The 13,625-nt window shown below is 54.8% G+C and overlaps 1 protein-coding gene across 2 annotated transcripts in view; it reads left to right on the top strand.

Moving 5' to 3' along the window:
* The window catches only part of PPP2R2B (protein phosphatase 2 regulatory subunit Bbeta), a 57,206-nt gene that overhangs the window by 28,678 nt on the left and 14,903 nt on the right, over positions 1–13,625 (top strand). For both annotated transcript variants that reach the window (XM_065690877.1, XM_065690878.1), the window contains exons 2-3: positions 12,726–12,823; positions 13,348–13,513. In XM_065690877.1, the coding sequence (XP_065546949.1) occupies positions 12,726–12,823; positions 13,348–13,513 (264 nt within the window). The remainder of the gene's footprint in view (positions 1–12,725; positions 12,824–13,347; positions 13,514–13,625) is intronic.

Genomic DNA, 13,625 nt, shown 5'->3' with positions numbered 1-13,625 from the left:
CTGTTTGTAGGGCACATGCTGCAGCCCTCCCACCCTTCCGAAGTTGTTGCCTGGGGATGGCCCTTGCCATGCTCGTGGTACCACAGCTCTTTGCACCCTTACTCACAAGTGACATTTGAGGGTACCCCTCACCCCGGTGCACTGACAGGTGCTGTGCAGCAGGGTGATGTGCAGCGGGATGATGTGTTGCAGTATGATGTGCAGCAGGGTGATGTGCTGCAGGGTGATGTGTAGCGGGATGATGTGTTGCAGTATGATGTGCAGCAGGGTGATGTGCTGCAGGGTGCTGCACAGTGGGCTGCTGTGCAGTGGGCTGCTGTGCAGCAGGATGATGTGTTGTAGGATGATGTGCTGCAGGGTGACATGCAGTGGGATGATGTGCAGCAGGGTGCTGTGCGGCAGGGTGCTGTGCCGTAGGGTGCTATGCAGTGGGGTGCTTCTGTGTTAAACTGGTTTGCCAGCTGTGTACAACTGAGTGCTCTGGGCCACATTCAGCCTTGCTTCAGAGTTGTAGCTGCCTTTCCAAAGCAGCTCTCTGCGTGGTCCTCAGTCTCTGGCGATTGGTTCCATTTGCTGAAGGCCTAGAACCGATGTCTGTTGCTTTTCCATCATGGTTAAAACAACAACAACGCCAATCTAACTGTGGCCGTCCCAATTTACAGTTTGTGTTTCAAGACAGTGGCTCTTATGTCTTGCCAGCCCTCAGCACGTTCACTTGTTAAATTATGCGGATGCTAATGAAGTGTGAAACCCAGCCAAACAACAACTCTGTGATCGCTTCGTGTCCCCAAAGCACTGGGGGGGGGTGTTATTATTATTATTTTCTGGTTTGTGGCCCGCTCAGGGCCTTCCTCCAGCGCCGCAGGTTAATTAGGATTTCCACTTCTTCCTTCCGAAGGAAGGACTGTGTTCACAGTCCACAGCGCAGTTTGCGCTTCCCATTTGGAATGAAGCAATCCCCAGGTTTCATGGAAGTGGGGAGCAGGTTCCCAGCACTGAGCTCCACAGCATCGTGTCCTTCACCTTGTGGCGTGCTGGAGGGGATCCCGTCAGCTGTGGGGTGTCCTGCAATGGTGGTTCTGGGGTCTGATGCTGCTCCCTGCCCCCCTGACTGTGTGCTCCATCCCTGATGAGGAAGGGGAAACCCAGTGCTTTGTCTTGGGGTAAGCATGAGGCAGGTCACGCATGGCATTGCCTAACTTCTGGTGGCATCTGGTAACCTGCTTTCTCCTTGACAGCACAGGGAGGAATAGAGACGGGGCACCCAGCTCTCATCTCACCGAGGTGTGGCGGTGGTGGCGGTTATCTGCAAAGCCACGAAATCGTGCCGGAGGCTGGGCTGTGAGGGAGCACCCTGGTCATTGCTGAGGGGGTTCAGTGCGCCGGTTGGCTCCTGTAGAACTGTGTCTGTTCAGTGCCGACGGGGGGATGCCTGGGGCAGCCTTGATGGGCCTTCTGCAGGGTCAGGGCCAGTTTTCACCCTCACCCTCCTCCTCTCGTGTTGTGGCTTGTGTACAACATCTTCATGCACATGGTGCCACGCCGTTCCCCTGGGATAGGTGTGGAACCGCACTCCTCAGCACCACTCACATCCGTGTCCAGTGCGGGCACAGGGCAAAACCTGTTCTGCACCTCCCCTGTGGCGAGGCTCTGACTCTTGGGAGTTACAGAGGAGTGAAGAAAAGGTGCAGGAGCCCCTGCATTAGCTGTAAGACCTCACTAGGAGCAGGGAGCTTCATCTCGAGCGCTGGCTCCTGCACTGTGGTGGATGAACAACGCCAACGTTATCTCAACGTAATGATTTTGTCCAAAATGTTTTGGTACCAATGCTGCCTCAGGAAGCACCGTGTGTGGTTTCAGTGATACAGGCACCAGAAACAGAGCTCCCAGCAAAGACCTGCAAATTCCCTGTCAGAATCAACTTAATTAAATCCTCTCTGACTGGAAGAGGGTTTTCATTCGATCTAATGAATATCCGTGCTTCCATTTGGAAATGTATTACATCGCAGAGTTTATTCCCTGATAACAGGCAAGGTTTGTCTGCTTGTTCCCAGGAAAGACAGATTTAAGTAAATCCAAATAAATTGTCCTTCCAAGGGGACAAGCCCCATGGCGGAACGATGAATTAGAGATGAAAAGCAGGGGCCCTGCAGTGGGATTTGCCAGTGTGGACAGAACATTGGGCTGGGGGGGCAGGATCCTGAGCTGGTTCACTCTGCACGGAGGAGCCGGTCTGGAGTGGTCACCTGGAGAATGGACACGAGCACGTTAGTGCGGGGATGTCCTCAAATGCACAAGGAGCCAACGGGTCCTTGGTGCTGCGGGGCCGTGGCAGGGGCTCAGCCCCTGCAGGTGCGGGTTGCTCAGGTCCTGTGCAGGGGGGCACTGCTCACCCAGCGCCTCCCGCCCCCAGCCCAGCTCAGATGCAGCCCCCAGCCCATTCTCTGATGCGGGTCAGCAGGGAAGCAGGAGGACTCGGAGGATCCTTCCTCTTCAGCTCCCTGAAATCCCGGCTGTTGCTCACTAAACTGAGTCAAAATGAGCAGACTGGTTTGAGCTAATGAAAAGGCTTTGCCAGAGAGTGACCAGTGGGTGTCTCTTGTCTTGTGTAGGGGTCCTCCAGTGTTCTGCTCTATGTGTTTCTTGTCGATGATGGTGATGATTAGCAGCCTAGCTGGGATCTGACTGTGGACATCTTTCAGCTTAAAGGTATTAGTTCTCCCATGCTAAAGATGAATTCTTGTTATCACAACCTAGCAGATCCTAAAAATAGGATGACCATGACCTCTCTATTTCAGACATGGATTGAGCAGTGATTTATAGCTCAGGGAAGTAAGCAAGGTTATTTCTTTCCTGGGCAGGCAGGAGGAGGTATTCCTGCAGCATGTTACTTACACACTTCTTAAGCCTTACTTAAGCACAGCCGGGTGTGTACATGGGATTCCTTGTTGGTTTCAAAAGGAAATATTTGTTATTTGCACTTGCAATTTCTAAACCAAGTATTTTTTTACTCTCTGTCGCTTACCACCAAGGGCAGAATGTGTTCTTACTGAGCCAGATCATGGGCCATCTCGTGGGCGAAGCAGCTCAATGTGTGAGGGCTTTCTGCTCCTGGGTAGCACGGGCTCAGCTCTGCCTGGAGGTGCTGGGGCATCTGCTCCCCGTTGGAATTGGGCAGGACTCTGCAGAAGCTGGTGCCCATTATGTTTTCCGAGCCATGGCATCAGGTGGTGCTGAGGTACAGAAATGCACATCCGCACGCTGCAAAGTGGTACCAGCAAAAACGCACGGCTCAGGGATGGGCTCATTTATAGCTGTAATCTCCTCCTTCAGCTGCTGCACAAATTACTTTTAAGCAATTCATTTCAGTGGCTCAGAACATCACTTAATGAACCTAACACTGAACTGAAAGAAAGGAAGTTTAATTAAAATACTGCATGGAAAATGTCTTGAGACAAGCTTCCAGGGGCAGATTGAAAGTGATGGTGCAGACACCCAGCTTCCCTTAGAGGTAGCGTTAAAGTAGGCAGAAAATCGAGCTTATGATGAGCTCTAAGCGGAGCAGACACAGTGTGTGTTGTGGACTGGCCCCGTGCAGGGGCTCTGTCAAGGTGTCCTGGGTTAAGGTGCCTTTTTGCCCTGCTTGCAGGGGCTTGTGGCCCAGACGCAGGAGTCGCAGCGGTGACAGATCCCAGCATCTGCCATGGGCACAGCGTCCTGCACAGGAGCGGGAAGTGTTCCCCCATGGGGGAGCAGGGACAGCCCCGTCCCTTGGGCAGCCTCCCCGGCACCACTGTGCCCATCAGGAAAGAAATCCTGTTGTGATGTCTCCCTGCTTGACAGAGCCCAGATGTTGGATTAAGCCGTCTTTAGCTGATTGAATTCAGATCTCCACAACGAATGCCAGGGACTGTCTGTACATAGCTGTAGCGTGTTTGCTTTCCCCTAAATATAGAATTGGGATATTCATAGAATCACAGAATCCCAGACTGGTCTGGGTTGAAGGGACCTTAAAGCTCCTCCAGCTCCAGCCCCTGCCACAGGCAGGGACCCCTTCCACTGGAGCAGCTTGCTCCAAGCCCCTGTGTCCAACCTGGCCTTGAGCACTGCCAGGGATGGGGCAGCCACAGCTTCTCTGGGCACCCTGTGCCAGCGCCTCAGCACCCTCACAGGGAAGAGCTTCTGCCTAAGAGCTCAGCTCAGTCTCCCCTCGGGCAGGTTCAAGCCATTCCCCTTGGCCTGTCCGTACAGGCCCTTGTCCAGAGCCCCTCTCCAGGTTTCCTGTAGCCCCTTCAGGCTCTGGGAGCTGCTCTAAGATCTTTCCGGAGCCTTCTCATCTCCAGGCTGAACAAGCCCACTAATATTAAGCACATTCTTTCACTCTCTGAAGGCCATGTCCCCCATGCGTGCTTTCTGTATAGGTAAGTGTTGGCTGTGAACACTCGGCTGCTCCGTGCAGAAGGTATTTATCTTTTGCTGGCTGTATTCCTGTGGCCTCCTCTCATTCCCAGTGCCTGCCAGACCCGCCCGTGTCTCAGGGTGGTGTTTCTCCTTCAGCTCCCTCGCCAGGTCCCGGCGGTGCTCCTCTTGGGTGTCGTCATGGAAACTCTGCAATGGGTCCACCCTGTTTGCACAAGGTCCCCCTGCAGCACTGTCCTCTTCCCACTTTGGGATTTACTGTATTCGCTCTCTAAGATCCATTCTGAGGTGTCACCCTCATTATGACTTTTCACGTTTAGAGAGGGACTGTCTTGGGGCTGCACCTGATGAGGGGCTGCACCTGACGAGGGGCTGCAGTCTCCAGTTCATAGCTGGAGCTCTGCTGGAGCAAATCTCTGTGGCAAATCACTGAGCGTTGTGCCACTGTGTTCAGCTTGTTCCAGCAGCACCAACCTGGAATAATGAGACACAGAATGACATCAGTGCCAGACGGGAACAAATTTTGGTGCTGAGCTGAAAGCAGCTGCTGTACACGAGGGGAAAGCTCGCTGCTTCCAAACCGTGCTCGCGCAGCCGACGTTTGGGTACTTCTAATTAGAACGTGAAAAAACCAATGGGTTTTGCTCATAAGCAAACAGATGGCTTCAGCAGGATGACCAGAAAGACAGAATGCGCGGCATGCTGAGCGCTTTGGCAAGGCATCCCTCCTGGTGCTGCACCGACCCTTCTGCTGTCACAGTAATTTAACAGTGGTGTCCATGCAGTGGGGTTTCCTGCGTGTGCAAGGCGACAACCTGAGAACACGTGTATGTCCTGCTGGTCAGAGCTGGCTCCTGTCATGGTCACCACGATGCTGATCTTGCCAGAACAGCAGTCTTTGCATCCCTGCTGAAGATAAAGGTCTTTTTAATGCAAAGAGGTGGGTGTTGTTCATACCTGTGAGTTGTGTTTCCTGTGTCAGCTGTGCAGGTCTCAGCAACCAGTGGTGTCATTGGAAATTACAGGTTTTGGGAAGGCATTTGCAAACCACGCTGTTACTGGGTTGCTTATTCTTTTATGTCCACGAGTGAGAAGTACCCAGACAATCTCATGGCAAACCTGGTGCAGAGCCGGAGGTTTGTAGACATCCTTAGGGTGTTTCAGGGTGATGGTGTGGAGAGGTTGAAGCGGACTCAATCGATGCTCAGGTGCTTTTCACAAAGTCTAATTTATTTCAAGAGCGTGTTTTTGCAGGCAGACTTGGATTTTCTGTTACTGTTCCTAAGCCCAAGTCAGCCACATCACGGAGGTTTCTGTCCCGTGTGCCTCTGAGTCTCTTGACAAAAGGATGTGTGTGTCCTGTCCCAACCCACTGCTCGGCTGGGGTCTTCATGGGGTCGACAGCTGGTTCCCACAGCACAGGCTGGGCCATCCTGCCCCAGGAGCACTCCCTTGCCCACAAAGGTTCCAGGTCTCCCTCGCGGTGAGGTGCTCTGTGGCACCATAAAGCAGCTCTCATTCCCCTCTGCAAGTGAGAAGCGTTATTTGCACTGGTAGAGAGATTCTCTGGGTCCCACACTAACGGTCTTGGCTAGCACACTGTTCCCCATGGCAGGTGTATGTAGAACAGCTCTGTCAGGTTCTCATGGCCTGACCAATTCAAAACCATCATTAACCCAAGAGCTAACGAGTTGTGCATCCCAACGCCGACAGAGGAGCTCTGCGGCATGTGCACGTGCAGGGCCGGCAGGAGCCCGCAGCAGACACCGGTGTCCGGTGCTGGCAGGGCTGGGGCAGCCCCATTGGGAGCAGCCCTGCAGCTCTGTGCTGTGCTCCCTGCTCATCCCTGCACGGCCAGGGACAGCTGAGACCCATGCGGTGGCCACACTGCGTGGCCAGGCAGGGGGCTGGAGCCCTACAGCTCCTGGGTCTTGTGTTGAGGAGGGAGGGTGGGAATGAGCGTGCTTCTGCTCCAGCTGGGAGAGGTCCTGGAGCTCTCTTGGGATGGAGGCTCCAGCCCTGCCGTTCACCACATGTGCTGTTACATCAGGTGTGACAAGACAGGTTGGACACAGGGGCTTGGAGCAAGCTGCTCCAGTGGAAGGTGTCTCTGCCCATGGCAGGGGTTGGAGCTGGAGGAGCTTTAAGGTCCCTTCAACACAAACCAGTCTGTGATTCTGTGATTCTGTGAAGTCAAGAGACATTGGGGTGGAAAAGAGGTACCTCAGCCAAGTGCTGTACTGAGTTGTTTCTGTCTGAAAGCTGCCACTGGCTTTCTCTTCTATTTGATTATTCTGCTTCCATTACTGACCTACCTGCTACGTTTTGAAGTGTGTGGTTTCTGCTGTCTGCATTCCGCCCTGGAGGAGCATTCAGTGGTGGCTGCCCCATGATGGGGACAGAGCACTCAGAACCACGTGAGCTGCTGCTCTCTGTGCGCCTTCGTGCACTTCCGTGACAGCATTCCCTCCTGAACTCTCATTTCCAGCGTTACAGTGACTTAAACCTTGCAAGGGTGGTGGGGGCTGTAAATTCACATTCCTGCATGGAGGCGCTCTGAGCAGGCACTGCAGTGGGGGATGCTGCAGCGATGTGCCGGGGGAGCTACCAGATGGAGTTTCGTTTGTCTGGGTGGTGGCACTAAATTATTCTCTGCTGTAACAAGGGCAGAGAAATCCTCAATGTGTCAGTATCCTTAGCACTTAAATCTAGGGGAGCTGTTCCATTCTGGGGAAGAGCAGCAGCTGCCGCTGGCTCTGCAGCGTCGCACTGTCACGATGAGAAACTGTCCCCAGCAGTGTCCAGCCCCCCCAAAGCTACGGGGAGGTCTCACTGGGAGCTGTGACTCCAGCTGGTCCCTGCAGACAGTATGGATCAGAATGGGGCAGAAGAACAGGCCTGGGCTTTTCCCAGGGCCTGGAGGTGCTCATGGGGTTCTGCAGAGCCCATCGGCCCTCTGTGGCTGCAGCCCCAGCCCAGCTGGGACGGAGGGGTTGGGAAGGTGCTGTGCCGTGCTGTGCTGTGCTGTGCCAAGCTGTGCCGTGCCGTGCTGTGCTGTGCTGTGGCATGCCGTGCCATGCTGTGCCGTGCTGTGCTGTGCCTTGCTGTGCCATGCAGTGCTGCGTCGTGCCTTGCAGTGCTGTGCTGTGCCGTGATGTGCCATGCCATGCTGTGCCATGTGGCACTTCATGGTGTCAGCAAGCAACGGTGTTTCAAGGCGTTTTGCTGATGATCACAGATCCTTGCTGGGCTTAATGCAGTGGAATTGATTTCGGTTTGCCGGGCTATCATTCACCTCAGCAGGGAAAAATCAATGTGGGTCAATCATGTATGATTTTGCATGCCATTAGATCCCAGCCTCATCTCTGCTGTCCTCTTCCCTCCCACTGCTATGGACCACATGGTTTAAGGGAGGATTGATGTCCTGGGCTCAGCCCAATGTCACCCTGGGAGTTGTGCTCTGCCCATTCTGGTGGGACTGGGGTGGCACTTCCCTGTCCCCTTCCAGCCCCATCACCTTGCCCAGGCTTCCCTCTTCCGCCCGTCTTTTCTGTAGCTGAGGGTCCCAAAGTCCTTCCTGGTTTGGTTGCTCGCTCCAGGTTTCACAGGCAGGGAAGAAAGGTGCATCCTTGGATGAGGTTTCTGCTCTGCCTGCTGGGATGGGACCGGCAGTTCTGGCTCCGCTGCGGAGCTGCCGCGTGCTTCGTTCTGTGGGGGGTGTTTCCAAGATGTCCTGGGCGCACCCAACATGAACCTGGAGGGATCCCAGGTCCCTCAAGTTGCCAGGATGACTCCATGGGTGCCTTCCTGGGGCACAGGTCCCCCTGTGTGCGAATCAGGACTGGCCCCAGAAGCATCCTCCCCTTGGCGGCCAGCTGGTGCCCACCACAGACAGGCAGGGTTGGCCTGTTTGCATCTGGGACTGGGTTTGGGTTGTTCGTTGGTTGGGTTTGGGGTTTCTTCTGTTGTAAGTCTGTACTTTAACAAAAGCAAGAGCAGGTCGCGGCTCCTTTCAAATACCTTTCAGTGTTCAAGCCTGCACACTGATATCTTCACAACTCCCCATCAAAACCCTGCAAGGCTTCATTTAAGGCTCTGACATGCAGCGTCGGTTCCTCTTTGCTGACAGTGTGTGTGTTTCAGGGTTAGTAAAACCCCCCCATGCTATCTTTCATTTTTAAAGAGGTGCAGGCAGAAAGGGAGAGCGGGGGTATCTCTTTTACACAGTGAAATGCAGGGTCTCACAATTCCTGAGCAAGGTGGGACCCAGAGGCTGTCACTGGGTTTGGAGCCGGCTCCTCCTCCGGCTGTGCTGCATTATTCTGTGGACACTTGAAGGTTTGTGTTCTCCTTGAATCCCCTTCCTGAGCTCAGGGCCCACCCGCTGCCATGAGGGGTGGATGCAGAGATGGAGCTTTGCTGCACTGAGAGCCCCGCAGAGGGCCCATGGTGGGGCTGGTGGCTCTCACGTGGCTGTGTCCTTCATTTCCCTCCCAGGCCCACCGATTTTTCATGACCTCCTTGTGCTTTCTCCATCCACCTGAACGGTTTCCTCTGCAGGTGTTGATTTTGTTCCCCAGCTGACAGGACCCGCTGGTGCCCCGTTTGCTTTCTCCATCAGCAGCAGGCTGTGTCTCAGTGGCCTCCCCACCCAGCACATCCCCCTCTGCCCTCGCTCTGTTCAAGGCACTGACATGGGGGAGAGGAGAGACGTAGCTGCAGGGAGCTGTTATCCCACACTTATCAGTGTTAAACTGGATTTGACAACTCGGCGCCTGGGATTTGAATGATCTAAATCCTCCTTCATTTGGCAGCTTGGTTTGCTGTTATTTACGGTGCTTCCCAATTTACTCTCATCTGCAGAGTTGGAGGCTTTGTGAGCGGTGCCATCCGCTGCGTGACTTACACACATGATGACAAGAGTGGGGCAGCGGGAGCTGTGCCGCGGGCACGAGCCCCTTCCCGGGGCTGTGCTGGCAGGAGCGCGGCAGTGCCGGGATACGCTGCTGCTCTGGGAGGTCCGGAGCCGTCTGGGCACGGCAGAGCTGCACCTCTGAGGAATCAGGAAAGGAGTTGTCCTGGCAGTGCCATGTGCACAGCTGCTTTGCCAGTGTGTGGGTATGGGTCCATGGGCTGCCCACCCCAAAGGAGACCGTCCCGCTGGGGAAGTGGCCAGAGGGGAGGGAGATGCAGGGAGAGGCTACAGCGGTCGGGTCCTTCTCACTCCTCTGTCCTGGACACCCAGGCTTGCAGAATGTGCTCCCTTACAGGAAAGTGCAGGTCTCGGGCAGCATCAGGTCTGGGTCCAGAGCAGAGCAAGGGGTGAAGCACTCCCCATGCTCTGTCCCATGTCGGGGCTGAGCGGGGCCTCTTGGTCACACTTACTTTGAGGAAAGCTGCTGTTCCCATCCTGCAAAAGGGCATTGTCTGTACAGACACGTGAAGAGAGAAGAGAGAGCAGAGCTCCACGCAGCTGGGACAGGGCACAGAGCCTGTGTCAGCCCTGTGCCAGCCACTGCTGTGACGGGAGTGGGCACGAGGTGCCTGGGATGCTCTGGGAGCAATAGTGAGGTGCCTGGGATGCTCCAGGAGTGGGGACAAGATGCTTGGGATGTCCCGGGAGCAGGGGCAGAGCACCCAGCCTTGGTGGGCACAAGGAAAGGGGCAGCAGTGTGAGCAGCTCCCTGGCCCAAGGTGGACTGCTCCAGGGATGCAGGTTTCACACTGGATGCAGCTCCCCTGGTTTCTCTTCTCTCTTTTTGACAGCGGGTTTGTTCTCCGGCTCCTGGCGGGGATCACACCTTCCCTGCACACCCGGAGGGATGGGTGTGTGTGGATTATAAATTCCTGTTTTTCTGATACAACTGTATCGCTGCAGCGGAAATCAAATCCCGGCGTTGGTATTTTTAGTATGGAAGCATGAAGGATCACGGGCGTTGCAGAGGGAGGATGAGGATGCGGCGCTGGCGCGGGGAGCGTCTCCATGGAAACAGCTTTCTCTAAATTCCCTCATTCGGGGCACTGAGCGTGTAGGAGGTGATGAAGGAAATGGAAAAGCAAAACCAGGAGATGAGCTTTTTTCCTCTCTGTTGTCACAAAACTGCTGCAGGAACCTCAGGAGCAACAGACAAGTTATTGATTGTGTCAGTGCGAGTAGGGATGCTGGGGAGGGACTCTTCGTCAGGGACTGTAGTGACAGGACAAGGGGTAACGGGTTCAAATTTAAACAGGGGAAGTTTAGATTGGATCTAAGGAGGAAATTCTTTCCTGTGAGGGTGGTGAGACACTGGAATGGGTTGCCCAGGGAGGTTGTGAGTGCTCCATCCCTGGCAGTGTTCAAGGCCAGGTTGGATGAAGCCTTGTGTGGGATGGTTTAGTGTGAGGTGTCCCTGCCCAAGGCAGGGGGGTTGGAACTGGATGATCTTGAGGTCCTTTCCAACCCGAACCATTCTGTGATTCTATGATTCTATGAGTACACATGGATTTTAATTAACAGCCACCCTGTTGTGTGTCCCTGGTGCAGGGCTGGGGTGAGCGGCACAGCCCAGGACCGGCCTGTGCTGGGGGTGGGCAAGTTTGTTCAGAGACCTCTCTGTGAGGGAGTGCTGCTGCACCGTGCTCCTGGATGGGCACCTCTCAGAGACTCCTGTTCCGCCCCTTGGGGATGTTTTCCTACTCAGAGCTAGTGAGAAGAGCTGGAGCCCAGCCCTCGAGTGGTGATGGGTGCTGGGGGAGTCCTGCTGACGGTGGTGGGTTTTGGGCTGGGTTGAATAACTCCCCTCAGAAGTATTTCTAATTGTGAAGAGTTTTTAAGGTCTGCCAGTGTGGTGTTAGCCAGGCTCTGTTGTTATCTTGTCTGAAACTCACGTGGGCATGATCCAGTAGCCAGTCCAGGAGGTCCCATGGGCCTGCATCCCCTTCCCCGCAGGAGCAGAGTGAGCGGGTGGTGGGGCTGGGGTGGCACCAGGATGCTGGTGGTGCCTGGCTCCATGATCCGTTGAATGGGCAATGCAGGAGGTGCTGTCGCCATCTGACAGAGGCCTCATTGCAGCATGGACAGTTATTGCCAAATCATGGGCAGCTGAATGACCTGAAAGCAACAGCAGGTGATGGAGAGGGTTAAATAGTGCAAACCAGATACATATGTACCGTAAGTAGCGATGCACCGATGAACAGCCATGTGTGCTGGTGAGCAGTGGTGTGTGCTGGTGAGCAGTGGTGTGTGCTGGTGCGCAGTGGTGTGTGTTGGTGAGCAGTGGTGTGTGTTGGTGAGCAGTGGTGTGTGTTGGTGCGCAGTGGTGTGTGCTGGTGAGTGAGCAGTGGTATCTTAAGATGAGGTGGCTGCTGGGCTTTAGCTGCCACAGAGGCTGTTCTGATCCCCAGACCTGCTGGAGTAACTGGCATGGCTGAGGCACCATCCTGGGGTGCAGATTGTGCTGCTCCGGGGAGCCTGCACCATGGGAGTTCCTCTGAGGTTCCTGGTCTGAAATTCCTGGTCTGAGATTCCTGGTCTGGGATCTGCCATGGCACAGGGCATGCGTTTGGTGGGTGCTTGGCCGACATCCTGGAGCCAGACCCTCAGGAGCATTCTCAGCAGCTGCCAGGCTGTGCATCTCTGAACTGAATCTTTTCTCATCTGCTTTGGTAACTTCCCAGTATATATCCAAGAGGGACAAAAACCATAGGAGGGAAAAGGGGCAATTCAGGTTACCTGGTTCTCTGCTGGCACGTGATAGAGCTAATAAACAAGAGGAATCACTGCGGTGCTCCGAGGGCTCCGGGGAGCCATTGCCGGTGGTGCTGGTGGGCTGCAGGAATGAGGGGGGAAAGGGCTGGCGGCTGCCGGCGGCTGCGGCAGGAGCGAGCTGGCTGTGAGCAGAGCGCATCTCCCCTGCCCCGGCTGGTGGAGCTGCCCCCAGGCAGCGCTGCCACCACTTGGGCAGCAATTGCCGTGGAATTAACCCCTGACACGCTTCTAAAAATAGCCCAGATAAATCCCACCATGAGCAGCTCCCAGGGGCAAACGCTGCGGATCAAAGCGGTTACAAGTTACCAGCCCCTGGATTCTCCCTCTTCTGCCTCCAGCACCAGTCCCTGCCCAGTCCCTGCCGGGCAGGTCTTGGTTCCTGACAGCAAGATGCTGAGGCCATTGTTATTATCCTAGACAACAGAAAAATGGGGATTCATGGAGATCCTGCAAGGAACGAAGTGCTGTCAGGGTGCGTGGCTGAACAAGGAATGGTGCTTCCTAGACACCTGCGAAAGCCAGTCTGTGCTTACTTAAATTGTCTTTGTCTTCTTTCCAGCTGACATCATCTCCACAGTCGAATTTAACCACACTGGAGAACTACTAGCAACAGGGGACAAGGGGGGCCGTGTTGTAATATTTCAACGTGAGCAGGAGGTAAGTGCCAGTGAATGCAAAATGCCCATTTCATCCTCCTAAGAGAAGCTTCCTGCTGTTTCCTAATCCATCTGTGGCACTCCTAACCTCAGATCTCTCCTGGCAGACTCCAAACTGAAAAGTGACCGTTAACATAAGCAGGTCCAGATTCCATCCTGCAAAACACCCTCCAAAGCCATGTTGCATTGCCTGCATCCCTCTGCTCGGGTTGCAGCTCTCTGGTGCATTTGAGCATGCCAGGGGCGTCCATCCATAGCTAACAGCTATGTTGTATTTGTGCCCCCATGGGGCAGACGCTGCTTATCCCATGCAGGTGGTGTGCTGGCAGTGGTTCCCTCTGTTCCCACTCCCTTCTTGCTCCGTTCATGGGCAGGAGAGGCCATGCCTTTGGCTTTCGGACCTGTGCTGTGTCACCGTGACCAGGCACTCGCTGTCACTTAACAAACCTCGGAGACCCAAAGAGTCCACACAGGACGTTCTCCTGCTCCCTGTGCTTTAAATCCTTCTCTGTGCCCTTACTGCAGAGCAAAAACCAGCCCCATCGCAGGGGAGAGTACAATGTCTACAGCACCTTCCAGAGCCACGAGCCGGAGTTCGATTACCTAAAGAGTCTGGAGATAGAGGAGAAGATCAACAAGATCCGATGGCTCCCGCAGCAGAACGCAGCCTATTTCCTGCTCTCCACCAATGGTACGTGGCCGCTGGGCATGCACCAATGCTGCCGCGGCTCGTTCAGCTCAGCGGTTCCTTGTTATGGTCAGATAAATACCAGGAGGATCCAGGAATATGGCTTGGGATGAAT

This window comes from Lathamus discolor, chromosome 10 (assembly GCF_037157495.1).
Source record: "Lathamus discolor isolate bLatDis1 chromosome 10, bLatDis1.hap1, whole genome shotgun sequence".
NCBI lineage: Eukaryota > Metazoa > Chordata > Aves > Psittaciformes > Psittacidae > Lathamus > Lathamus discolor.
The sequence above is the reverse complement of the archived record's forward strand: the minus strand, read 5'-3'. Positions and strand labels throughout refer to the sequence as shown.